Source organism: Podarcis pityusensis, assembly GCF_964106645.2.
Source record: "Podarcis pityusensis genome assembly, chromosome: 2".
NCBI lineage: Eukaryota > Metazoa > Chordata > Lepidosauria > Squamata > Lacertidae > Podarcis > Podarcis pityusensis.
Genome location: NC_138029.1, coordinates 118,525,561 through 118,552,646, shown reverse-complemented (window position 1 = coordinate 118,552,646; position 27,086 = coordinate 118,525,561). Strand labels below are relative to the sequence as shown.

Below are 27,086 nucleotides of genomic sequence, written 5' to 3'. Positions count from 1 at the left end.
ACTACTCTGGAAAGCTTGGAGTGGGGGAAAGAGAACTGTTACAATGGGATCGGGTGAGGGAAATGGTCCTTGCCTTGCACAACCGGCTTTCTGTATTTGCAATAGGATGGTAGTTATACACTTCTAGTCCCAGGGAGCATTTATTCAGGAGAGAAGTGAACCAGGCAAAGGGCCTTCTCAGCTGTGGCACCCTCCCTGTGGATGTCAAGGAAATAAACAACTATCTGACTTTTAGAAGACATCTGAAGGCAGCCCTGTTTAGGGAAGTTTTTAATGTTTGACATTTTATTCTGTTTTTATATTTTGCTGGAAGCTGCCAAGAGTGGCTGGAGAAACCCAGACAGATGGGTGGGGTATTAATTAAAAAATTACAGTGGTACCTTGGGTTACATACACTTCAGGTTACATACGCTTCAGGTTGCAGACTCTGCTAACTCAGAAATAGTACCTCGGGTTAAGAACTTTTACTTCAGGATGAGAACATAAATCGTGCTCCGGAGGCGTGGCAACAGCAGGAGGCCCCATTAGCTAAAGTGGTGCTTCAGGTTAAGAACAGTTTCAGGTTAAGAACGGACCTCCAGAATGAATTAAGTACTTAACCCAAGGTACCACTGTATTATTAAAAGTATTATTATTATTATTATTATTATTATTATTATTATTAGGCCACATAGGTGCTCCTGTCAAGGTGGCTAGCACATACACATTCACACTCAGAAATAGTACCTCGGGTTAAGAACTTTTACTTCAGGATGAGAACATAAATCGTGCTCCGGAGGCGTGGCAACAGCAGGAGGCCCCATTAGCTAAAGTGGTGCTTCAGGTTAAGAACAGTTTCAGGTTAAGAACGGACCTCCAGAATGAATTAAGTACTTAACCCAAGGTACCACTGTATTATTAAAAGTATTATTATTATTATTATTATTATTAGGCCACATAGGTGCTCCTGTCAAGGTGGCTAGCACATACACATTCACAGAAGGACATGTTTATTGCTCCATCAGCCTTGCGATCAATCTTGGGTAACTTGGACAAGCCACAAAGGGCAACGTTCAATTCACAGTACAGCCACACACGCCAACACAAACTTGCGCCACATTCAACAGTAAATCAGAAAGTGAGAAAAGCCTGCAGGAGGTCAATGGTCCATCAAGTTCAGTTTCCTGTTCTCAGAGTGTCCAAGCAGATGACTCAATTCCGCAGGTCTCTGCACTGTTCCCAAGATAAAATCACAATATAAAACCACATAAAAAATAAAAATAAGAACAGCCCATAACCTCCCATCCCATGAGGCAGCGAGTGTGTGAGGAACAGGAAGCAAAGGCTTCACTTCATCAGACAAGAGGCAGCGTGGTTTGGCTGAGTCTAGGAATCTACTCTTGGTTTTTTTTAATCCTGTATGATAGAGATAGGGATGCGGGTGGCGCTGTGGGTTAAACCACACAGCCTAGGACTTGCCGATCAGAAGGTTGGCGGTTCGAATCCCCGCTCAGTTTGAATCCCCCGTGACGGGGTGAGCTCCCGTTGCTCAGTTCCTGCTCCTGCCAACCTAGCAGTTCAAAAGCACGTCAAAGTGCAAGTAGATAAATAGGTACCGCTCCGGCGGGAAGGTAAACGGCGTTTCTGTGCGCTGCTGTGTTTCGCCAAAGCGGCTTAGTCATGCTGGCCACATGACCTGGAAGCTGTACGCCGGCTCCCTCGGCCAATAAAGCGAGATGAGCGCCACAACCCCAGAGTCGGTCACGACTGGACCTAATGGTCAGGGGTCCCTTTACCTTTACCTCTGATAGAGATGGGAAACTTCCAGCCTTTGTGCCAGGTGTGGCTTTCCAGGACACTATGTGACACTTGGGGACATGTCCCTCACCAGCCTTGCTCCCCCCTCCCCCTCAGGTGCTTTTGCCTGACTGGAGAGTCCTATCGCTCAACTATCCCAATTTGTCAGGGACAATTACAGAAACCCATCGTGGCTTCTGATTGCATCCCAGAATGTCCCGTTTTTTGGTCCCATGCTCTTGCCTTGCACCTGCGCACCACCTCCTCCTCTGCGTCACGTGGCCTGGGCGGCGCAGGATTCCAGAACATTCAGCTTCGTTGGATGATGACAAATTTTAGTGCTTTCTCCACACTGCACAAAACTGTACGCGCCTCTAGCCTGTTCCCTCTTCCTCGCCTTTCCTCTCAACCAAAAGGCCCCAGTGTTGCAACCTTTCCACAAAGGGGAGTTGCTCCCCTAATTCATTGTTCCCCTTTTCTGGTAAGGTGTGATTGATGCCGGAAGCTTTTTCCACAGATGGCATTTATATGATGAGGCTTGTTTCTGAGTCAACATGTACAGGATTATCCTGTTAGAAAATTTAAGCAAAGTCTGGAGAGACATCTGTCAAGAGACGGTGTAGTTGCATCCTGTATTGAGCTAGGCTGGATTGCAAAAGACTTTATTTACTATTACTTAATTTATAAACATTGGGACGCGGGGGCGCTGTGGGTTAAACCACAGAGCCTAGGACTTGCCGATCAGAAGGTCCGCGGTTTGAATCCCCGTGACGGGATGAGCTCCCGTTGCTCGGTCCCTGCTCCGGCCAACCTAGCAGTTCGAAAGCACGTCAAAGTGCAAGTAGATAAATAGGTACCGCTCTGGCGGGAAGGTAAACAGCGTTTCCATGTGCTGCTCTGGTTCGCCAGAAGCGGCTTAGTCATGCTGGCCACGTGACCCGGAAGCTGTACGCCGGCTCCCTCGGCCAATAAAGCGAGATGAGCGCCGCAACCCCAGAGTCGGCCATCACTGGACCTAATGATCAGGGGTCCCTTTACCTTTAATTTATAAACTGCTTTATTGCTTTTTAAAAAACCCCTCTAAAAATTTAAATTATTGATAAAACCAAAATTCAAAAGCATTCAAAAGATTAAAAAAAGATAAAATACAGGTAACTTCTACATGTCTGGCTATGCTTGCCTCACAAAAATGTTTCAAACAGGTGCCAAAAAGAATACAGCAAAATTGCCTGCCTGGTGTCAAAAGTGTAAATGCTGCCATGTTAAAAGATTTATTACACACGCAGAATGGGTATTGCCGCGTGTGGCACCCATAACAAGTGCCGATTCTGCAGAATGAAGTGGTCAAATATGGTAAGGCAATCTGGAAAGCAAACTGCTCCCAAGGTGTTAAGGGCCGAATAGCAACACCTTGAACTTGGCCTGTTTGCAAATGGGAAGATCTCTGAGCGGAGGCATCATGTGCAGACAGAGTCTCACTCCTGTCAGTAACCGAGCGGACGCATTTTGCGCTAGCTGCAGCTTCTGGATCAAGCGCAAAGGAGACCCCACATGGAAGGCAGCACAGTAGTCCAGTGGGGGATGGGATTTGTGTTTCAAAACGTCTGCAGGGCACTGGGTTGGCGAAGGCTAGTCTGGACCACCTACAAGCTCCCTTACATCTCTCAAGCGCTATCATTTCAATCATTTAATTTTCCGAGGCTCTCTCTTGCTGGAGGCATGATTATCAAGGCATAAACCTTTGTGCAGGTGCAGGGAGCTGTGTTAGAAATTCCCCAGGCGTGTTTTGCTACTGGCAAGGGTCTAATTGCAATTGCATGATGGTGTGTGGGCACCAGGTTGGCGACCACAGTTTAAAAACCTCGGCCTTAGCCCATCTTCAGTACCATTTCCGTTGTGTGTTTCTCCTTGCATACTGGGGCCAATGAATTGTAATAGCAAGCTACAGTCAAGCAATGTAGCTGAGATCATAGAAATTTGGCGCCTAGCTTATACGCTGAGTTTCTAACACTGGCAGGGAGCCTTTGGTCTGCCCGATGTCACTGGACTACATCTCCCATCTGCCCCCAACGGCAGAGTATGATGGGAGTTGTAGTTCAGCAACATCTGGAGAGTGGACAGGTTTCCTGTGCCTGGCCTACAGCTCTCCTCAGTTGACACAGGCTGTACTACAGTCAAACCTCAGTTGTTGAACATACTCCGTTCCGGAAGCCTGTTTGGCTTCCGAAACGTTCAACAACTGAGGCACGGCTTCTGACTGGTTGCAGGAGCTTCCTGCACTCAAGCGGAAGCCGTGTTGGACGTTTGGCTTCCGAAAAATCTTCAAGAAACTGAGCATTTTCGGCGTTCGGGAGTCAAAACGTTCGAAAACAGAGCTGTTCAGGAACTGAGGTTTGACTGTATTTGCATTTTATTCATTCAACAAAAGTTGTATACCACTTGACTGCAAATGAAACCCCTAAGCGGTTTACAAAGCAGATGAAAAATGTCTGTAGAAATCAATGTTAATAGCAAGTTTATATAAAAAGGTGACTGGAGCCAGGAGTTTAAAAAGTATACATTCTAAACTCCAGATTAAAGTACTCCAGATTAAAACGCACATCAATTTTACATGTCCAGGTAGGATTCCCTAAACACAAAAGATTTTAGCAGGTGCTGAAAAGGCACCTGCCGAATGTCAATGAGCAGGGAGTTCTGAAGTGTAAAAGCTGCCACACCAAAAGTCTAGAATGGGCATTATGGGTCTCCTAGCAACTCTCAGCCCCCCCTTTTTTAAAAAAAAAACTACACTTCCCAGGATTCTTTGCAGGAAGCCACGACTGCTTGAAGAGCTCCAGTACTGCTTGAAATGTACAGTACAGATTGGGCCTAAGTCCACTGCAAAGGATTTTTAGACCCTAAAGAGAGAAGGGAAGGGAATGAACCCAGGGAACAGTTGGTTATGGGCATTTATTATGGAAGCCAGAGAACAGAAGGACAGCTGGAAAGGAACTTTCTGGATAAGCAGGACTTTATTTACTGACTAGCAGCCTCATACACAGGCAATCCTCTGGAATCCTAAGGGCTATATCTAGCAAAGTCCTACTCAGTGTAGACGCACTGAAATTAATGGACCTAAGTTAGTCATGCCCATTCACTTCAATCCATCTACTCTGAGTAGGACCAGCACTGGATACAACCCTAAGTAACAACGACCACAACAAAATCACTGCAGTTTTTAAATCAGTGTTGTTCTGAAGGGTCTAGTCAGCCATCTTGATTCAAAATGGCATCCAGCTGTATCCAAACACGGAAGAAAGCCTGTGTGTTGAACTCAGGGACAGTAATTGGAAATTAGGTCACAATGATCTTAAGAGGTGTCCAAAAATGCACATTAAACAGACAAACAAGATTCCAAAATATACAGTGGATGTTTTAATCCAGGAATGGGGAGCCTGTGGCCTTCGGGATGTTGTTGTATTCCAGCTCCCATCAGGCCCTGCCAGCATGGCCAATGGTCAGGGATGATGGGAATTGGAGTCCAGCAACATATTGAGGGGCACCGGCTCCCCATTCATGCTTCAAGTGCCATCTGTAAGCTCCCCAGATGCACCTGAAATCACCTTCTTGCGGCAAGTTCACACATGCATCGTTCACCCCTCATTAAGTGAATATGCCAAGGGATCACACAAAATCCACTTTTCCAGGGGAGGGGATCGCACATCACTGCCCATACGTTGGTTTTCTACTTATTTTATGTGTTTTATTACATTTTTATACCCCACCTTGCAAGGATTTCCCCTTACCAACAACCTTGTGAGGCAGTCTAGGCTGAGATCTTAAGTGCTGCTTAGGACTTTGGGGCAGGATACTCAAGTGGTGTTGAACCAACTGGAAATGCCGATCCAAGCGCTATCAAATCCAATATATTTATGACTGAACAAAGGCCAAGGAGGTCCAACTCAGTCATGTTTGACTTCAAATTGAGGAAACTTACAAAAACTAAGGAATTAGTATAAAGAATTTTGAAAAGGAAAGCCAAAGGGGTCAAATCTCTGTCCCAAAGTGGGGCGGCACCAAAACCTCAATAACATAAGCTCAGCTAGAATAAATTGGAAAGGTGCCACCAGAGCCAAGAGGATGCCAGCGTGGTTAATGAGCAGAGTCAAGGAAACTATTTGAGGCAAGAAGGCATCTTTCAGAAAACGTAAGTCTTGTTCAAATGTAGGGAACAAAATGGAACACAAACTTGTGGCAAAATAAATTCAAGCAGACTCTAAGGGATGCCGGGGTGGAGGAAAGAGAATACAAGGAGCACATTGCTTAAAATGTAAAGAGCAACAATATACACAGGAAGTGTAAGTGACCAGCAGACTTTGAAAAGCTGGCATCAGGGGATCAAGTTAATCAATTTTGTTGAATTAAACTAAATTATTGCACGGAGTTGGACTGGATGACCCTCAGGGTCCCTTCCAACGCTACGAAATAGTTTTAACTGGATTTAGAATATCTGTGCAATTAATTGTTCCTGTTTTGAATTTGATTGTGTTGTTATCTTCCTCAGCGGGTCGTGGAAACCGCTATTCTGAATAATGCCTTTCATAGTGTAGGGGGCACTGGGGGGGTGAGCTTATGGAACCAAGAGGGCAGTGACCCGAAAAAGTTTGGGAACCACTGCCCTAGCCCAAGGTCCCCTAAGGAAGCCTTATGGCTGAGTGGGGATTTGATCCCAGCGGTCGTATTCAATGCTAGTCCTACTCAGAGTAGACACACAGACGTTAACGGACATGACTGATGTAGGTTCTTTCGTTTCAATGGGTCCGCTCAGGCTGGGAGTGAATTGACTACAACCTCGGATATTCACAGTCTTAGCCGGACGCTCAAACCACGACACCAGAGTCCACTGTGCATAGAAGTGGGTCATTGGGGCTTGTAGGCCTTTGGGGCCTCCTGAACACTGTAGGTTTTTGAGGCCTACTAAACATCTCAAAACCGTTGCTCAGTTCAAAACATGGCTTCTGTTAAAAATCAGTTGCCGTGGGGTGACCTGTGGGATCTGCCCGGAATGAATCCGCTTATGCCTGTTCAGACTAGAGGCTCCCGTGAAACCTTTGCCACAGTCAGAGCATTCGTACGGTTTCTCTCCCGTGTGGATTCTCTGGTGCGTCACCAGCTTAGGCCTCCGGCTGAAGCCTTTCCCGCAAACCGAACAAAGGAACGGCTTCTCTCCGGTGTGGGCTCTCTCGTGGACGCGGAGGTGCGACCTCCGGCTGAAGCCTTTCCCGCACTCGGGGCACTTATGGGGCCTCTCTCCTGTGTGGGTTCTCCTGTGCAAGATCAGGTTCGACTGCTGGCTGAAGCTCTTCCCGCACTCTAAGCAGGTATAAGGCCTCTCCCCTGTGTGGGTCCGGTGATGCTTAATAAGGTTTGCTCTCTGAGCGAAGCTCTTCCCACACTCCGAGCAGATGTAGGGCCTCTCGTCGCTGTGGGTCCTGCGGTGCCTGCTGAGGCTCGAGCAGTCGCTGAAGCTGGTCCCGCAGTCTGGGCATTTGTAGGGTTTCTCCCCCGTGTGTATTCTCTGATGACTGACAAGGTCGGCTTTCCGGCTGAACCTTTTCCCACAATCCGAGCACTCGTAAGGCTTCTCTTCCAAGTGCATTCTCCAATCTTCACCATGATCGCTTCTGCAAAGCTGCCCACACTCAGTGCAAGAGATCCGTCCCTCGCCTTTGAAGATTCTCTGGTGGTTGCTTGTTCCATTGAATTGTTTGCAACAGCCTTGAGGACAATGAATCAAGCTTTCATTCTCGGGTCCACTTCCCATGCGTCTCTCGGAGGCTTCCCAAAAATCAGGATGGGGGGAAATGTGCTGGTCGCAGCTCCCTGACGACATCCAATATGGCTGCACGTCTCCAGAGACTTCTGTATGGGTCTTCTCCTTCCTCAAATTACTTTCTAGAATACAAAGGGGGAGAATGCAGAAACTAAATGATTCCCTGAACAGTGGAAAAGGGATCCTCGAATCACATTTTAATAAAACAACAGGAGACCTGAATAAAGAAGATATCCTCGGATCCCCATGTAGAACTTTATTGAAATCCAAATCAAATACTAAGAACAATACACCCAAGCCCTGCAGCAAAGATTTGAGAACGGGGATTATTTGTTAGCAGAGATATCTATGCTGACATACATATAAATACAAAGAATTAAAATGAGCAGAAAAGGTATATTACAGGTGTTATTCAACTAGATTTTATGCAGAGCAGAGCCACTGAAATTAACAGAACAAACTTAGTCATGTTCATTCATGTCAATGGGTCTATTCTGAGAAAGCTGAATCCTACCTATGGTCCAGATTCAATGCTCTCTTGTCCACCAATGTAAGGGCAAGAATAACGGTTGCAAGCTAAGACATCCAGCAAAACAGTTGTGCAACTAGAAGTATCAGCGGCTACAGCGATCAGTTTTGAAACCAGCTGTGAGATCCGTGGCCTTCTCTTGTGCAAGCACAACTCGTAGACCGCTGGGGGACCTTTAACTCAGTGTGACGTTGAATGCCACCCTTTGTTCTGCCAGAATTGCAGCTGCTCCATCCCATTTCCATTCCTCCTGGTGATCTATTTCATGGGTAGGCAAACTAAGGCCCAGGGGCCGGATCTGGCCCAATCGCCTTCTAAATCTGGCCCACGGACAGTCGGGGAATCAGCGTGTTTTTACATGAGTAGAATGTGCCCTTTTATTTAAAATGCATCTCTGGATTATTTGTGGGACATAGGAATTCGTTAATTCCACCCCCCCAATATAGTCCGCCCCCCACAAGGTCTGAGGAACAGTGGACCGGCCCCCTGCTGAAAAAGTTTGCTGACCCCTGATCTATTTCATATGTAGTGAAGAATCCAGTTCCCATCAGCCTCCACAGCCATGAGAATGTAACAAGAGCCCAGCTGCAGGATCCTGCCAATGGCCCACCTAGTCCAGCAGTTCTTACAGTGGTCAACCATGCCTGGGGGAACCTGCAAGCCGGATCTGAGCCCAAGAGCTCTCTCCCCTCCTGTGGTTCCCACTGCCTCCGCCAGAGCATAGCCAGCAAGACCCACAGTCAGGGATGATAAGAGGTGCAGCCCCCTTGAGTCATAGAATCATAGAGTTCAAAGGGACCTTCCAGTGTGTTAGGCTGGGCGATATCCAGTTTTCAACATGACAATATATCACTGGCTAAACATCACGATATTCAGATATAGCACAAGATCTGGATTAAGGATGGAGCTGCTTTTCAACTTTGTGAGATATCACCAGCTAAACATTGTGATATACAGTCGTATCTTGCCTCCCAAACGCCTTGGGAGTTGAACGTTCTGGCTCCTGAATGATCAAAAACCGGAAGTGATTGTTCGGGGTTTTTAACGTTCTTTTGGAAGCCGAACGTCTGACGGGGCTTCTGCGGCTTCCGATTGGCTGCAGGAGCTTCCTGCAGCCAATCAGAAGCTGCGCTCTGGAAGTCAAACGTTTTGGAAGTCAAACGGACTTCCAGAACGGGTTCTGTTCGACTTCCAAGGTACGACTGTACTGATATATCACAATGAGGATGGTCATGGTTTTTCCCACATTGCGATTTTTGCATAGCACGCACAGAAACACGTATCATGATTCACAATACATTGCTAAGTCAAAAACTATGAAACTGATAAGACAATATGGAATTCAAACCAGTTTTCAGTGATATTTGATAAAGCACCCAGCCCTATAGCATGTGCAGAATTTGGCAAGCGGCAAAATTAGGGTGGGGGGGGGAAACATTCCTACCAGAACCGTATGCCAGATTCATCAAATGTCTTTTGACGAAGCCCCTAATTGGAAACTGTGAATCCAATAACAGAAAAGGTCCTTACCCTGCATGGTAACATCCAAGTCCTCCTCTTGTTTGATCTCCTTCAGGGCTGGCGTTTGCTGGCACAAGTCCAGGGGTTCTGCTTCTGCCGTAGGAAGACTATCTGGCTTATCCCTGGATGACCTCATTACCTGAAACAGCATTGAGAAACAGCATCTCATTGACAGGTGCCTATATATTTAGTTAAGGGAAAAGGCAAGTTAGGCAGGGGAACGTAACAGAGGAGCAGGGAAAGCAGGCAAGATAAAGGTTTTTCTCCCTGTGTTTTGTACCACTAGAACTCATGGGCTTCCTCCTAGATCAGTGGTTCTCAAACTTTTTTCTCTAGGCCACACTTTCCAGAATAAAAATGTGCTCACACACCGCACCACATTTTTTTGTTGATAAGAAATACACTGGAAAACGTTGCTAGGATTGTCCTCAGTATCACTTGATGCTCTTGGTCTCATTCTGAACAGATACCTACATGTATATTCTGCAAATATATATATGAAGAGCCTGCTGGATCAGTATCCTGTTCTCATGGGGCCAACAAGCTGCCTCACAAGCAGGATCTGGGCACAAGAGCCCTTTCCCCGTCTCTTTCTAGCAACTGGTGTTCAGAAGCATTACTGCCTTTCACTGTGGCGGCTGAGCACAGCCATCATAGCTAATGGCCATTGAGAGCCCTCTCCTCAATGAATGCGTCTAGTCCTCTTTTAAAGTCATCTAGGTTGGTGGCCATTGCCGCTTCTTGTGGCAGCGAGTTCCACAGTTTAACTCTTTCTTTTGTCTGTTCTGAAACTTCCAACATTCAGGCCATGAGTTTTGGCATTATGAGAGAGGTCAGGAAACTCTGCCACTGAGCCCTGGCCTTTCCATCTTGATGAGTGATCTGAAGAAGAAGAGGAGGAGGAGTTTGGATTTGATATCCCGCCTTATCACTACCCTAACCTCCTTTCCCTTCCTCCCCGACAACAAACACTCTGTGAGGTGAGTGAGGCTGAGAGACTTCAGAGAAGTGTGACTAGCCCAAGGTCACCCAGCAGCTGCATGTGGAGGAGCAGGGAATCGGACCCGGTTCACCAGATTACGAGTCCACCACTCTTAACCACTACACCAAACTGGCTAATCCTGCACAGAGGACAAAGCCATTACTCAGTGTTCTTGCGCCCCCAAAGTGGCTTACAGTTAAATAATCCCTGGACTACAACTCCCATCATCCAATGCCTATTGGTCACACTGGCTGCGGCTGATGGGAGTTGAAGTCTGGCAAAGATCTGGAAGGTGACCGTGGTTTCCCATCCCCGGAATAAACAAAATAAAGCAAGGCTGGACGAGGACCACTCAGTTATCAAACCCAGCTACCTCCTTCTTTTCTTCCTCCTCATCCTGCCGCTGCCTCATCAGGAAATCTTCCGCCAAGGCCACTGCCTGGGAGCAAGTCTCTGGGTCCCAGGCCCTGATCCTGCTCTGGATTTCTTTCGGGAGAAGGGCTAGGAACTGCTCCAAAACCACCAGCTCCACAATCTCCTCTTTGGTACGCCTTTCAGGCTTCAGCCACCGATGGCAAAGTTCGCGGAGCCTCCAGCACACGTCCCGCGGCCCCTCCGCTTCGCGGCAGGAGAAATGTCTGAAGCGCAGCCGCAGAGTATCCTCAGCGACCGTCTCCCCCTCCGGAGCCTCTTCCTTCACTGTCCCGCCGCCTGCCCCATCTTGGGGCAGCAGGGTTTCGTGTGACTCCTCCGAGCAGAGGCCTGGCGGGAGTTTGGTAGCCCTTTGTCCTCCAGCCACCTCCCTAACGCAATTGTCCTGCGGGGTGGGCCGTGGCGGTTGAGAGCGGCCCCTGTCCAAATGAGGGGACTCGAGCGCCTTCACAAAGCCCTGAAGTTGAGCTTCCCAGCTCCGCTGCACCTCTTCGTTGCCTTCCCGGTTTGCCTGTGGCGGAACGGTTCTTTCCCAGAATCCTCTAGTGCTCCCTTCCTGGATCTCAAGAACCAGACTCTGCTCCGTTTCTGGGTCCGGCTCCTCAACTTTAATTGTAGTCCAGGGGGCAGACTTTAACTTTACACCCAGTGTCGATACATCGCCGCGCTCTGCTGCCATTTTCCACTGCTGCCTGACCTGCAGTGGCCAGTTGTTTTCAGAGAAGTCCACAGGTAGAGAAGATTTCTTATACAGACGGAATTTAGGAATCTGGGTTAAGGAAAGGAGGCTTCTCCCTAATGGAAGGGAAAGACAACAAAGACACATTAGACAAAACCTACAGCCTCGGGCCCCATCTGAACTAAACACTTAAGGCAGTATAGGAAGAATTTTGGGAAGTGGTTTGTTAATGGTGCTAAGTATTGTTATGAGAAACCCTATCCCTGCCATGGATCTACAATTCCTGGAATGGCTTAAAAATCAATCCCTCTTCCCAAAGAATGCTTGACAATGGAGGGAGAACGTTGCCATTGTGGCTAGGAGACATCAATGGTCTTATCCTCTACTAATTTACCTGATCCTTTTTTAAAGGTATCTGTATGTCAGTGGCCATCATTGCACCTTATAAGGAAGGAAGGTTTTCTCTTTTCTCATTGCTACAAGTCAATTCAAGATCCCTTTTAAAAGCTGGGGAAGCCAGAACTTGCAGAGCAAGCTACACTGCCTGGCATTACTTTTTCTACACAGCTGTGAAAAGTGCTGGAGCCCCACAAGCTGCACCTGCTGAACTTCCTCCTTCTACACAACCATTAATGGTGCAGGAGCCCTGAACGCTACACTTGCTGAACTTCTAAGCAACTGTACACAGCTATGACTGGGTGTTATCAGCATAGTGATGGTATTTTGCTCCAGAATACTGCTGTAAAGTTGACTTGCATTTTAACATATCACTTTATTTTACAATGTATATTTTAAACTGCTAATTTATTGATAGTTTGTTGTTTTATTTTTAAGGTCAACTTGTTTTTAAATCTGACTTTTATTGATACTTTTTAATGTCTTTTTTATTTTAAGCAAGGTGCTTGGCAGTTTTAAAGATTTAAGCTGTTTACAAATCCCATTAAAATGAAATTAATTGTTGTAGGAGCCCTGACAGCTGCACCTGCTGAACAGCTGTCTTCTATGCAACTACGTAGAGCTATGATCAGTTTTATCAGAACAGTGACGGTATTTTGCAAAGCCGACTTGTATCTTAGCATATAATTTCATTTTACCATGCTGATTCATTTATATTTTGCATTTTAAAAGATCAACCTTTTTTTAAAAAACAAAACAAAACTGACTTTTACCAGTACTTTTTAAATGTACGTTTTATTTTAAGTGAGGTGCTTGGGATTTCTTTTTTAAGATTTAAGGAGTTCACAAATCCCATTAAAAATGATAAAAAATGCTGCTGCACCTCCTCCTTCTGGAGCCCTGGCAGCTGCACCTGTTGAACAACCATTCAAGGTGCAGGACCCCTGCCCTCTTTCCGCACCTGGGCACCCTAGTATCCTAAGGGGCGCGGCGGGGGCTTTGAGACCCTTCCCTTCCCCACGGAAGGGGGTCGCGGCCAAGGACTGAACCCAAAGAAGCACCTGCTTGCAGAAGACCAGCCCGGAGCCGCCTCCCTCCTCCGCTCCTCTCAACCCGCCGGCAAGAGGCTCCCGGAGTCCGCCAAAGTCCGCCTCCCCACGGTGGGCGGGCCAGGAAGTCCCCGCGCCGCCGCCGCCTCCTCCTCCTTCTCCCCGGCACGTGCGGGTGGAGGGCCCGGGGGCGGGAGGACTGTCCGCTCTAGCACTCCGAACTCGCTGCGCTTAACCCTGAGAGAGCCGCTCCGAAGCAGGGCGGAGCTGCCTTCTGCCTTCCCTGTGTGCGTTTGTGTGCTTATGCCTGAGAAAGAGTGTTGTGTGTTTGTGTGCGGTGCTGTGCTGTGCAGCAGGAGGAAGAGAGCCTGTTGGTTTCATGATAAAGCCCAACCTGCATGGAAATGAAGAAAGCTCTCCTTTGCTGCTGCTGCTGCTGCTGCTGTATTATTATTATTATTAATTATCAGGCAAGAACGTTCCCATTTAACCAGGTCTTTGATCTGATTGACATCCTATACCCTTTTAAAATGTGGGTTTTTTGGGGGTGGGGGTGTTATTGGGTTGTTGTTTTTATTTTGATTATATATACGTACAGTGGTACCTTGGGTTACAAACGCTTCAGGTTACAGACTGCTAACCCAGAAATAGTACCTCGGGTTAAGAACTTTGCTTCAGGATGAGAACAGAAATCGTGCTTCAGTGGCGCGGCAGCAGCGGGAGGCCCCATTTGCTAAAGTGGTGCTTCAGGTTAAGAACAGTTTCAGGTTAAGAATGGACCTCCGGAACGAATTAAGTACTTAACCCGAGGTACCGCTGTATTGTGGTTTTTAGGTTGATGTTTTCTGTGAACTGCCCTGAGACCTCCAGGTACAGAGTGGTATATAAATTTGATAAATATCATCATCATCATCATCACCATCATCCTTCAGAGGAGCCTTCACCTGGATCAGGCTAGTGGCCCATCTTGTCCACCTTGCTGTGCTCACAGGGGCCAAACCACTTGCCTTTTCTGAGGACCATAGAATAGTAGACTTGGAAGAGACACCAAGGGTCATCTAGTCCAACCCCCTGCAATGCAGGAATCTCAGCTAAAGCATCCATGACGGGTGGCCAGCCAACCTCTGCTTTAAACACCTCCAAGGAAGGAGAGGCCACAACCTCCCAAGGGAGCCCCTTCCACTGTCCAACAGCACTCACAGTCGGAAAGTTCTTCCTGGTGTTTAGTCGGATTCTCCTTTCTTGTAACCTGAAGCTATTGGTTCGGCTCTCACCCTGTGAAGCAGGCGAAAACTTTCTGGTAGTGGAACGGACTCCCTCAGAAGGTGGCGGACTGAAATTTTTAAACAGAGGGCCATCTGTCAGGGATGCATTAGTTGTGATTCCTGCACTATTTTTATTTTTATTTTATTTTTTGTGGGGGGGGGGTTTCAACAAGATGACCTCTGGGGATCGCTTCCAAGTCTGTTGTTGCTTAGTTGTTTAGTCGTGTCCGACTCTTCATGGCCCCATGGACCAGAGCACGCCAGGTACTCCTGTCTTCCACTGCCTCCCGCAGTTTGGTTAAACTCATGCTGGTAGCTTTGAGAACACTGTCCAACCATCTCGTCCTCTGTCGTCCCCTTCTCCTTGTGCCCTCCATCTTTCCCAACATCAGGGTCTTTTCCAGGGAGTCTTCTCTTCTCATGAGGTGGCCAAAGTATTGGAGCCTCAGCTTCACGATCTGTCCTTCCAGTGAGCACTCAGGGCTGATTTCCTTCAGAATGGAGAGGTTTGATCTCCTTGCAGTCCATGGGACTCTCAAGAGTCTCCTCCAGCACCATAATTCAAAAGTATAAATTCTTCGGCGATCAGCCTTCTTTATGGTCCAGCTCTCACTTCCATACATCACTACTGGGAAAACCATAGCTTTAACTATACGGACCTTTGTTGACAAGGTGATGTCTCTGCTTTTTAAGATGCTGTCTAGGTTTGTCTTCCAAGTCTACGATTCTACAATTCTGTAAGGCAGCTTTTGATTTTCCTCACTCGGAGTATAAAAAGCAAAGAGTCCCTCTAACTGGGGGTGGAAAACATTGCACACCTGTATCCTCCCCCCTGGCCTGTGAAACTTTCCGAGGTCACTACAGGCTCCCCCGGAAGGTTGTGGCCTCTTCTGCCTTGGAGGCTTTTAAGCAGATGTTGGATGGCCCTCTGTCAGGGATGCTTTCTCTGAGATTCCTGCATTGCGGGGGGTTGGTCTAGATGACTCTAGGGTTCCCTTCCAACTTTACGATTTTATACCTCGTGCGGCCACCAGGGGGCCCCGGAGGTTGCGCTGGGAAAGACAGGAAAGGGGATCCCGTCCTGCCTTAAATGATCGACTCTGCAAGGGGCTGCCTGGGCTTCCCATGCATTTTATTTTGCACGGCTTGCGGGGCGCGGCTGTCTCCGTGGGGGCGCCTTGCTGCAGCCCCTGGTAAGTTTCACAATATGCAACTGAAGGGTGTGCATTTTGGGGTGCGGGTGGGTGTGTATCTGAGATCGGGTTTGCAAAAAGAAGGGGGAGGATGCCAGCAATGTGGTCTGTTTATTTCTGTGTCCAGAGGTAAGATCCGAGGCCCTGAAATTGGATACAAGAAGCTTTATGTCCTTGTTGCCATTTTTAATCTCCACGGGTCTGTGGAGCGAAGGAACTCACAAGCAAACTGATCCGCGGGTGCATTGATATTTATTTTAATTTTTACCTGCTCAGAGCTACGTTCCTAAGGAATAGGGGTGCAGAGACAGGACTGCAGTCCAGGCCTTTTCTTTTTAATAAATGCCAATCCACTCGAGATATTTCTTTCTTTTTTTAAAGCCAATTCACTTCAGATTTATTGCATTTTTATATTTTTTATTGCCAGAGGCAGATGTTCAATAGGGTGAAAAAGAAATCAAGAAACCAGGCTGTATGGAACGGTCTGGGGTCTGCTGCATTTGGGAACAAAGGCCATCAGAAAAGACAAAGGCATGAAAAAGGCTGTCAGAGAGATTCCGTGAGAAAACATTTCTCATATATTGCCTCTAATGTCTTCTGCACCTGGGGGAGAGATCCGATCTGAGAGAGTTTTTGGATCCAGACCTTTATAAATAAATATAAATAGTTATGTCATCCAGGCACATTTCTTTCTTACAGGGATGGGGGGGGGGTGACCCCTGGCCCCTCCAGAGGTTGTGGGGCTCCCAACTCCCATCAGCCCCCAGGCTGTGCTGCCTAGTGGTCAGGGGGAGATGGGAGTTGTAGTTCAACAGCATCTGGCGGGTGCTAGATTGTCAGTTTTTCTGGACTGGAGTCATTGTCAGGCGCCCAAAGTGTTGTTTCTGTTGTTGTTATGGTTATGATTACATGCCTAATTACCTCATTTCCTCTCCTCGGTTTTTGATCACAGTATATTAAAGCCCTGCGTATGTTGTGGATTAAAAGGGCCTAGCTAAACTCTACCCGGTGTTGGACTTCAACTCCCATCAGCCCCTGCAGCCAGTTTGGCCAACAGCAGGGGCTGATGGGAGTTGGAGTCCAGCACCGCCTGGAGGGCCACACAGACTCCCTCATCCATGGTCCAGGAGCAACACTTCCGCTTTGGGTTTAAGAGGGCCCAGGGCTTCCAGTTTCATGAATGGGAAGGAGACTGCTGAGTCTTAATCAGCAAAACCAGTTGCATATTATTATTATTATTATTATTATTAATGCAATTTGTATACTGCCCTCCATCCACAGACATCAGGGCAGTTCACAGCATAGAGGCCTGTAGTAGGAATGCCAGCCCTGTAGCCTGACTCCCGAGTCCTGCCTGGTTCATGTCTTTTTGCTCCTACATGGAGTTTAGGGTCAGAGCAACTGCTTCCATCATCATCATCATCATCATCATCATCATTTGTTTATTTTGCTTTCAGATCAAAGTTTTACAGTGACATATCCAATATACAACATAAAAACAAGATTCCAAAGAATCTCCCAGACTTTCCTCCTCCTCTTTGTGGGTCCTATTGTTAGCCATTTCCTCCTGCATCTTTCACGATAATCCAAATCTTTTACATCTCCGTTATGTCCAAAATTCACCATTAAACTACAAGTGTTATTCCAGTCCTACTAACCGTTCCAACAGTTTACAATGGTTTTTAAGAGAAATTATAAATTTTTCCCCATCCCTTATTATTCTTCCTGATTTCTGATTCTTCCGGTCATTTTTGCCAATTTGGCATAATCCACCAACTTAATCTGCCAATCCCTGGCATCTCCCATTAAATCAGGGACAGAGTACCTGTGACGCTCCAGAAGTTGCTGGACTCCAAGTCCCATCAGTGACTGTAGCCAATGGTGAGGGATGATGGGAGTTGTAGTCTAATATAGTGGCAGATTCCAAAGTGCAGGGTCCCTTCATGAGTGCCGTAGCCACTCCCCCTTACAGACACTCTCTTCCTAAGATGAAACGACCTTCATATGCAGTAATCGTTGTATTATGTGAACTGCCCTGATATACAAATTTTATTAATAATAAAAATAATAATGCCATAATAATTAGGGATGCACTGTGACAGTTGATGTGGCTCTCTGTGTTTTGCCTTTCAGCTAGATCTGCTATTTTACCTGTGCACATACCTGGGCAGATTATTGGGAGCGCTCCCATATAGAATCATAAAAATGTAGCGTTGAATGGACTTCCCCATGGTCATCTAGACCAACCCCCTGCAGAGCAGGGATCTCAAGCATCTGTGGCAGATGGCCCTCCAACCTCTGCTTTATAAAAAACCTCTGAGGAAGAAGAGTCTGCCACCTTCTTTCAGAGCGACTTAAATTGTGTGTTCTGTGAAGCTCCATTGTACATAAAAGAACTTGTAGCTTCTCTCGAACCCAAAGCTCCTTGTGTTTTCAGTCTTTGGAGCAGGCAGGGGCTAAAAGTTGCATTCTGGGGTCTCCCTTTGACATTTTGTTATATAGGAGCAGCCACCGTAAGGTCACTAACGGGCTGCCCTGGTCAGTTGACGTGTTCTATGGATTTCTAGATATTGCCATTTCTGATGTCACAGTTGTTGTGCCCTTGTCCTCTTCTTTTGTGTTGGGACTGGTCTTCTTGTTTTAAAAGGTAAAGGGACCCCTGACTGTTAGGTCCAGTCGTGGACGACTCTGGGGTTGCGGCGCTCATCTCGCTTTACTGGCCAAGGGAGCCGGCGTACAGCTTCCGGGTCATGTGGCCAGCATGACTAAGCTGCTTCTGGCGAACCAGAGCAGCGCACGGAAACGCCGTTTACCTTCCCGCCAGAGCGGTACCTATTTATCTACTTGCACTTTGAGGTGCTTTCGAACTGCTAGGTTGGCAGGAGCAGGGACCGAGCAACAAGAGCTCACCCCGTCGCAGGGATTCGAACCGCCGACCTTCTGATCGGCAAGCCCTAGGCTCTGTGGTTTAACCCACAGCGCCACCCTCTTCTTTCTTTCTTTGTCTTCTTCTTTCGTGTAGGGACTGGCCTTCCTGTTTTACGTAGAGGCAAATGACAACATACGCCGGCTTCGCTGGAATGTCTGTGAAGCAAGATTCTCAGCCTGTTTATCTTTTCCCAAAGACACTATAAGATGGCGCTGGACTCCAAAACAGGTAAGACTCTGGCTGTGACAAGGATGAGGGAATCTTTATCACCTTGAGGGCCACATTCCCTTTCAGGGGCCACATCCCAGTGGTGGGTGATGCATATAATACCATTAAAACTGCCCCCCTGTATCTGAGCCGAAGAGGGAATATCTGAATGGCACCGGCGAACTAATAATTCACCGTTGACTGAAACAAGGATGCGAAGCCTGCATGGTCCTCCAGATATTTTGGTTGGACTACAACTCCCATCATTCCTCTCTGCTGGCTATGTTGGCTGGAGCCAATGGGAGTTGTAGTCTAGCAATTTGTGGAGGGCCACAGGTTCCTTCTCACTCCTACTAGAATGGGAAACAATTCAAGCTTTGGAATGCAACTTAGTAATAGTCGTCTTTCTTCTTTGGTGACCACTCTTAGCCAAGCTAGACTGTCTTCCATGAACACGGTTTGAACAGTGAGTCTGTAAGTGACACTGGAGGCCAATTCTGGATCCACACGTCCTTCCACAGTGGGGACATAGGTTTCCGGGCAGGAGTTGATCATGGTCAGGGTTTGCCAAGCGTGCCTTCCTCTTAGCTCGTTTCTGCCTTTTGTCCCGAGTTAGAGCATCTTCAAAGCCCATGACACCTTTGGTAAAGGCTGGTCTCCAATTGGAGCGCTCGCAGGCCAGTGCTTCCCAGTTGTCCGTGTTTATACTACATTTTTTTAGATTTGCCTTGAGAGAGTCTTTAAACTGCTTTTGTTGACCGTCAGCATTGAGCTTCCATTTTTAAGTTTAGAATAGAGTAGTTGCTTTGGAAGACGATAATCTGAACATGACCAGTCCAACAAAGTTGTTGTTTTTGTATATAAAACACACAGTTGTTTTTTGTATATAAAGCAAACAAAAAAATTCCCAGGACTTAATGCAATATATTTTTTGTCTACAAAAAATTGTTGTGCCCAAAGAATTAAATATAAACTTCTGTAAGGCAATTCCTTTGATTGGATCAATTTTTCTTGCTGGTAAAAAGATGCAAGCTTTTGGATTTCACAGATTAGTTTCATTTGGCTGAAGAGATTGGCAATTTAAATTCTCAGCTATATGAACAATAACGGGTGCTATTACTATTATTACTACTACTACTACTACTACTTCCAGCCTTTTAGAAGACATCTGAAGGCAGCCCTGTTTAGGGAAGCTTTTAATGTTTGACAGACTATTGTATTTTAATATTTTGTTGGAAGCTGCCCGGAGTGGTTGTGGAAACCCAGCCAGATTGGCGGGGTATAAATAATAAATTATTGCTATTGTTATCATCATCATCATCATCATCATCATCACTACTAGTAAAGGTAAAGGGACCCCTGACCGTTAGGTCCAGTCGTGACCGACTCTGGGGTTGCGGCACTCATCTTGCTTTATGGGCCGAGGGAGCCGGCGTACAGCTTCCGGGTCATGTGGCCAGCATGACTAAGCCACTTCTGGCGAACCAGAGCAGTGCACGGAAACACCGTTTACCTTCCCACCAGAGTGGTACCTATTTATCTACTTGCACTTTGATGTGCTTTCGAACTGCTAGGTTGGCAGGAGCAGGGACCGAGCAACGGGAGCTCAGCCCGTCGCGGGGATTCGAACCGCCAACCTTCTGATGGGCAAGTCCTAGGCTCTGTGGTTTAGACCACAGCACCACCCGCCTCCCTATCACTACTAGTACTACTATTAATAAAATTTGTATACTGCCCTATACCTGTAGATCTCAGTTAACCTATGGAACTCTCTGTCACAGGAGGCAGGAATGGCCACCAACCTGGGTGGCTTTGAGAGGATTAGACAAATTGCGCTTGTGCTCATGTCCTGCTTGAGGACTTGGCCAGTGTGAGAACAGGAGGCTGGACTGACCTGATCCAGCCAGCAGGCTGTTACCTTTTTAAGAAGAAGAGATTCATTTTTTTAAAAAATCTTGTTGTCGTAGGTTGTGCTTCCATGACTGAGAGTGAGGAGATTTCCTTACACCTCGAGCTCTCCGAACCCGGAGCCTCACCTGACAGAACCAAAGAGAGCATTTCCACGTCTCATGTGCCGGAAGATGCATCTGTAGATCTCACAGGTAACCCAATGGATCAGAGGAGGAGTGTATCCCAAGAAGGACTCTCGGCAGATGTCAGTGAATCGGAAAACGTGCAGGCGCTTGGGAAGGCTGGCAGACGCAAGCTGCGCATCGGGGAAAGTGCAGAGCCTGTCTCCCATCGCCTTAGACGTCAAAGAATCTACAAACCGGAGAAAACCCGCAAATGCACGCACTGCGGGAAGCACTTTGGCTGGAGGGCGAACCTTTTGGGAGAGAAAACCCAGGCAAGGGCGACATGCTCAAGCTGCAGAGAGCTGATGGGTCAGAGCACGCAGCTCCCAGTAACCAGGAAAATGCGCAAGAGGGAGAAAGCGCATCAGTGCACCGCCTGCAAGCAGGTCTTTGTGGGGAGCTCAGAACTGGCCGTGCATAAGAAAGTCCACCAAGCAGAAAAGCCGTACAAGTGCCTGGATTGCGAAAAGCGCTTTTGCTCCAAGGCGAACATGCTCCGGCACCACCAGATCCATACCGGACAGAAACCGTATCAGTGCTTAGTTTGCGGGAACACCTTCCGGCAGCAGGAGCAGCTCATTGCGCACGAGAGAACGCACACGGGCGAGACACCCTTCCACTGCGTGGTGTGCGGGAAAGACTTCAACAGGAAGTCAGTCTTCCTGACACATCAGAGAATCCACACGGGCGAGAGGCCGTACAAATGCTCCTTCTGCAACAAGCGGTTCATCCGCAGGGCCTACCACGCCATCCACGAGAGAATCCACGCCCGGGAGAAGCGCTACAAGTGCTCCGAGTGCGGGCAGAGCTTTAACTGGAATTCGGAGTTCATCGAGCACTTGAGGACCCACACCGGAGGGAAGCCCTACAAGTGCCTGGGCTGCGAGAAGCGTTTCGGCTGGCACTCAGACCTTATCAGACACCAGAGAATCCACACGGGCGAACGGCCCTACAAGTGCGCCCACTGCCGGAGGGGCTTCGTCCAGAGGGCGCAGCTCCTCTTGCACGAGAGGACCCACACCGGCGAGAGGCCCTACAAGTGCTCCTACTGTGGGAAAAGCTTCAGCCGCAGCTCGGTCCTCATCAGGCACCTCCTGCTGCACACCGGGGAGAAGCCGTACAACTGCCTGGACTGCGGGAAGAGCTTCTGCGAGAGGGCCCAGCTGGTGTCCCACGAGGTGACGCACGCCGAGGAGAAGCCCTACAAGTGCGCCGACTGCGGGAAAAGCTTCAGCTGGAAGTCGGCCTTCACACGGCACCGGAGGATCCACACGGGAGAGAAACCCCACAAGTGCCCCGATTGTGGGAAGAGCTTCATTCGAACCACCCACCTTGCCACCCACCTAAGAACCCACGGGCGGGAGGCTGACAGCGATGCTTTAATCGGGGAGGGCATTTTAAATGAAGGTGGCGGCTTAATGTAGAATGAAGAATCCCTGCGAGGAGCGGTGGCTGAGACACGAGGCCAGATAGGGGGATGCCCCGCCAACCTCGCCAGCCAGACTTCCAGTCCAGGGGGTGGCAGCACTGTCTGTCAGCTTCCTCTTTAGTCTCCATGTTTCCCTGGAAGAATTTGGCAGGGAAGATGGCAGGACAGAACTAGAATTAGTCGGCTCTGCCTGACATTGGCTCTCTGGCGCCACCTACTGTCAGGCTTCCACCAGGCTCAAAAGTCACCATCCCCGACTGCATACAGACAGGTAGCTCAACGTTTGACGCTTTGGGCTGGCATAGCAGAGTGCGACTCAAAAGCCCTCTGAACGAATCGTACCTCAGCCACGAGTTTGCTAATTGGCCTTGGCCAAGCACCCAGTTTTAAGAGCCTCGGCGTCCCCATCTAAACACTCGTGTGAATAATTCTGGGAACTGTAGTTTATTAAGGGTGATGAGAGACATTGGGAGACACACACACACACATCCCGGCCGCCTATTCCCCTCACAGCGCTTACAATTCCAAGACCGATTTTCCATCCTTCGTCCCAGGGAGTTGTAGCTTTCTGAGGGAAAATAGAGGGGATCTCCCAACACTCTTACAGTTCCTGGGGTTCTTCAGGAGAAGCCATGGCTGTTTAAAGTGGTACAAAGCTGCTTTAAGTGTATCGTGCAGGTGGAGCCGCACTGAGAGAATGCATTTTGTATGGCGAGGGAGAATGAACCAGGGTTGGGGGGCAGAGAAGTATGGGTTGGCTGAGCTGGGGTGGCAGGGCAAAAATTCACTGCAGCCCATCAAAGGAAACTCCACACGAATCTTCAGGCCCAGAAGAGGAGCCGCTGTTGCAGCAGATGGAGATTCCCATCTAGTTCCCAAGATTTGGTCTTATGAGGCAAAGGCACTAGTCCTCAACATAAGAATGTGATGTATACGTCTCACTGTTGTTATTATTTTGTTGGTTATGTTTTTCTGTTTCCTTGTGTCCAATGCAGTCTTTACTTCTCTTGAGCTCATCTCTTACATTGCTTGATAAAGCTAGTCGGTTTATTTCAAGTTCTTTCCTTTCTCACTCTGCTCCGTTAACGGGGCTGGGATACAAAGAACATGCAGGTTTTATGCTGAGTGTAAATGTCACGGACGTGTGCTCGGAGTGTATCTGACACCCAGCCAAATTTCTTCTTAGGATCAGGACCAAGGAAAATCTGCTGGTATATTTTTTAGTTGAACTCAGATTTGCACAGCACTGATTGGCCAGTACTTGTGTCAGTCCTGAATTTTCAGAGTTGGGCTGTTGCACAGCACTGACTGTCACTCATGAAACCACGAACCCTCCCTGACTGTAACAGACTAAAAAGCTGCTCATTTAATCTGGGAGTATTATTATTATTATTATTATTATTAAATCAAAACATTTCCAGTCAACTGATCTAACCATTGAATGAACTTAATGTTGCAGCCCTAACTGAAACACACACAAACATTAAATAAAACAGATTATGTATTACAGCGTTCTTAAACCAAGGCGTGCTTTCCCATAGCAGCGGGGGACTCAATTTACAAATGGAACACACTCAACAGGAAGCGAAACATGTTCTTATTCCAAGGCAAAGTTCACAAACCAAAACACCTCTACTTCCGGGTTTGCAGCATTCTTCATCCAAGTTGTTCATAAACTAAACTCTTCTTAAACCAAGGTACCACTGTATAAAAGTCTTTTTTTATATATTTTTTTGTTAAAATAATTCGACATTAATACACATACAAACATACATTTCATACAACATACCTACATACCTACATACATACAACATACCTACAAAATCCCACTGATAATTCCCATCACCATCCACCACCCCTCACCCTTTGTGTTAGACTTCCAATCTACTCAATTGCAATTTCTTTCTACTTCTATTACTTTCTTTCACACACCTTTAACCTAATTTCATATTTCTTTTTCTATTAGACATTATTATCCATCTTATTTAGTATTCCAATATTTGAAATGAAACTTGTTTATTCTAATAGGAGTTCTGATTTTTCGATATAGTTTTGCAAGTATCTTTTAAACACCTTCCGGTCCCTGTCTGCCTTCTCTTTTGAGATCCTTCCAATTTCTCCCATTGTTTTGGATATATTGTAGTACTCCAATAATTTGGCAAGCCACTCTATCTTTGTTGGTACAGTACCACTTTTCCAATTTTTCGCAATCAATAGCCCTGCGGCTACCGTTGCGTATAAATATAAGGTCTTGTCTTCTTCCTTTAGGCTTCCTGGTACTGTTCCCAATAAAAAACCTTCTGGTGTTTTCCTAAATGAATAACTGAACATTTTTTTTCATTTCGTTATATACTGTTTCCCAAAATTGTTTGATGTTTAAACAATTCCACCATATATGTATCATAGTACCTTTTCCAGTGTTGCATCGCCAGCAGACATCGCTACAATTTTTATTCATTTTTGCTATTCTTTCCTATTCTTTCAGGTGTTAAATACCATCTGTGTTGCATTTTGAGATAATTTTCTTTCAATATATAACACATAGTGAATTTCATATCTTCCTTCCACAATTTTTCCCATTGTTCAAACATAATATTTTCCCCAGTATCTTGCGCCCATTTGATCACTGATGCTTTAACCAATTCATCCTTTGTTTCCCACTCTAAAATCAAATTATACAATTTAGATTTTTTTTTATTTTTCTTGTATTAAGTATTTATCGAATTTTGATATTTCTTTTTCAAATCCTAACTTTTTGTCTTTCGCTAATCTGTACTTAATTTGAATATATTGAAACCAATCACTAATATGAGCTTTAATTTCTGTATAATCCTTTAATTCCAATTCTCCGTTTTCTTCCTTTAATACCATTTTATAGGTAGCCCAGTTTTCTTTCATATTTAATTTTTTCACTGCGACAATTTCTGCTGGCGATGCCCACCAGGGAGTTTTCGGTTCTAGGAGTCTTTTCTATTTCTCCCATATTTTATATATAGACTTTCTAACTATATGCCCTAGGAAGCCTTTATGCACTTTGACTTTTTCATCTATTAGACAGGCATGCCATCCAAATCTCGTCTCTACTCCCTCTAAATCCAATACATCCGAGTCATCTAATTTGATCCATTCTTTTAGCCAGGTCAGACCCACCGCATCATGATATAACTCCATGTCAGGGAGGCCAAATCCTCCTCTCTCCTTCTTATCTATCATTATTTTGTGTTTTATTCTTGGGTTTTCCCCTGACCACACGAATTTAGCCACTGTATAAAAGTCTTTTAAAACAATCAAAAACAAAAGCGATCTCAGCAGCAAGGCAAGTGGATTACAGAAACAGAGAGCATGTGACACAGGCAGAATTCAACGGGTGCTGCAGCGATGGGTGTAAGCTTGCTTTTTGAATTTCTCCATCCTGCGGTGCACCTGTTAGGAGACAGCTAGGGATATTAATACTACCTGCCAGCTTTCAATATAAACTTCCTTGACTGTGGAGAATCAGAACAAGAGATGTGGTAAAGCTTGACGTATCCGAAATGAGAGCAGAGTGAAAGGCGGCTAGTAATGCCCACCTCAAATAAGAGATGGGCATCAGAATGCCAAACTACTCTCCGGCTGAGATTAAAAATTTGTGCCAGAGAAGAATTTCAAGATTAACTTGCCCTCCAGCTAGTCAACACATGACAGCTCTGAAGGGAAGGGAATGTAGCTCAAGGAATGCCTGCTCTGGATGCAGAAAATCCCAAATTCAAACACAGGCATCTCCAGTTTAGGTCTGGGAAGGATTTCTGCTTGAAAACCTGGACAGCTGCTGCCAGTCAGTGTAGACAGTATTGAGCTAGATGGACCAGTGGTCTGACTCCGCATAAGGCAGATTACTACGAAGCTTCCTATCTCCCCAAGAGTTCCGCTGGAACCACTCCTAGCCACACAAAATGGAAATTTATTATTGCCAGGTTTTATGTGGAGAGGAAATTTGGAATGGGGTGTTTGGTACAGGTGGGTTGTAACAATTTTTGATTTTCTTGGTGTTATGGCTCTGAGCCAAGACTGTTCAGAGGCAAAGGCCAAAAGCAGCACAGAGAGGGACTTGCTTCCTGGTCCTTTGCAGAGAGTCCCCTGTCACTGTAGGATCCTGAACCATCCCCTGGGAACTGCTGCCATCAGCCTTCAAGGATTCTTCTGTAATGCCTGAAGGGCACTCCTTGCCCAAGTTGCTGCCCTTCCAAACCTCACCAGCTGTAGCTGGCATAGCATGAGTTTCCCAGGTGTCGACACAGCCTCTAGATGCAGGGTTGCGACTCCCATAATCCCTGACTGGGAGTTGTAGTTCAGCAACAACTGGAAGGCCGTGGGCTAGTCCCCACAGCTACCGATAGTACAGTGGTACCTCGGGTTAAGAACTTAATTTGTTCTGGAGATCCATTCTTGACCTGAAGCTTTTCTTAATCTGAGGTACCACTTTAGCTAATGAGGCCTCCCGCTGCCACTGCGCCATCAATCATGCAATTTCTGTTCTCATCCTGAAGCAAAGTTCTTAACCCGAGGTACCACTGTACTGAAGGGAACATCATGGGCTGAAGGACTGTTCTCCATTAATTTACAGCAAGTGTTAAATTGGTTTCATCCACAGATGGGATCTTGACTAAAACCGAGGCACCCAACACATCCCACCCAATGGTGGTTTCTCAAATTGTGGCTGGGTTTGGCATTGTGCTTTTTAAGAGACCCCGGTTCAAATCCCCACCCCTCCCTCAGCTATGAAGCTCACTGGGTGACGTTTTGTGAGGTAAGTCACCCTCATCTATCTCAAAG

General features: G+C 46.8%; 2 protein-coding genes across 3 annotated transcripts; one reads left to right on the top strand and one right to left on the bottom strand.

The window, feature by feature from the left end:
- Window positions 1-4,768: 4,768 nt before the first annotated feature.
- Window positions 4,769-13,339, bottom strand: LOC308469593 (uncharacterized protein). The gene is made up of 4 exons (XM_080992280.1): window positions 13,189-13,339; window positions 10,994-11,847; window positions 9,648-9,777; window positions 4,769-7,710 (listed from the first exon to the last, which is right to left on the bottom strand). Exons 2-4 carry the CDS (start codon window positions 11,729-11,731, stop codon window positions 6,755-6,757), a joined length of 1,824 nt encoding a protein of 607 aa, XP_080848406.1. The 5' UTR covers window positions 11,732-11,847; window positions 13,189-13,339; the 3' UTR covers window positions 4,769-6,754.
- A 2,115-nt stretch (window positions 13,340-15,454) lies between these two features.
- On the top strand, window positions 15,455-23,330 carry LOC308469718 (uncharacterized protein). Of its 2 annotated transcripts, XM_080992588.1 has the most exons (4): window positions 15,455-15,634; window positions 16,062-16,193; window positions 18,657-18,791; window positions 20,738-23,330. In XM_080992588.1, exons 3-4 carry the CDS (start codon window positions 18,770-18,772, stop codon window positions 22,267-22,269), a joined length of 1,554 nt encoding a protein of 517 aa, XP_080848714.1. In that variant the 5' UTR covers window positions 15,455-15,634; window positions 16,062-16,193; window positions 18,657-18,769; the 3' UTR covers window positions 22,270-23,330. The 2 variants fall into 2 exon arrangements, with proteins under 2 accessions (XP_080848714.1, XP_080848713.1); XM_080992587.1 differs by lacking the exon at window positions 16,062-16,193.
- Window positions 23,331-27,086: the final 3,756 nt, after the last annotated feature.

Excerpts from the sequence above, each read along its gene's own strand:
- LOC308469718 (XM_080992587.1), top strand. The coding sequence starts at position 18,770 with ATGGCGCTGGACTCCAAAACAG. Across the intron at positions 18,792-20,737 it reads GGCGCTGGACTCCAAAACAG|GTTGTGCTTCCATGACTGAG; the intron begins GTAAGACTCTGG and ends TTGTTGTCGTAG.
- LOC308469593 (XM_080992280.1), bottom strand. The coding sequence starts at position 11,731 with ATGGCAGCAGAGCGCGGCGATGTATCGACACTGGGTGTAAAGTTAAAG. Across the intron at positions 9,778-10,993 it reads AGGAGGAAGAAAAGAAGGAG|GTAATGAGGTCATCCAGGGA; the intron begins GTAGCTGGGTTT and ends ATGCTGTTTCAG. Across the intron at positions 7,711-9,647 it reads CTTGGATGTTACCATGCAGG|AAAGTAATTTGAGGAAGGAG; the intron begins GTAAGGACCTTT and ends TTTGTATTCTAG.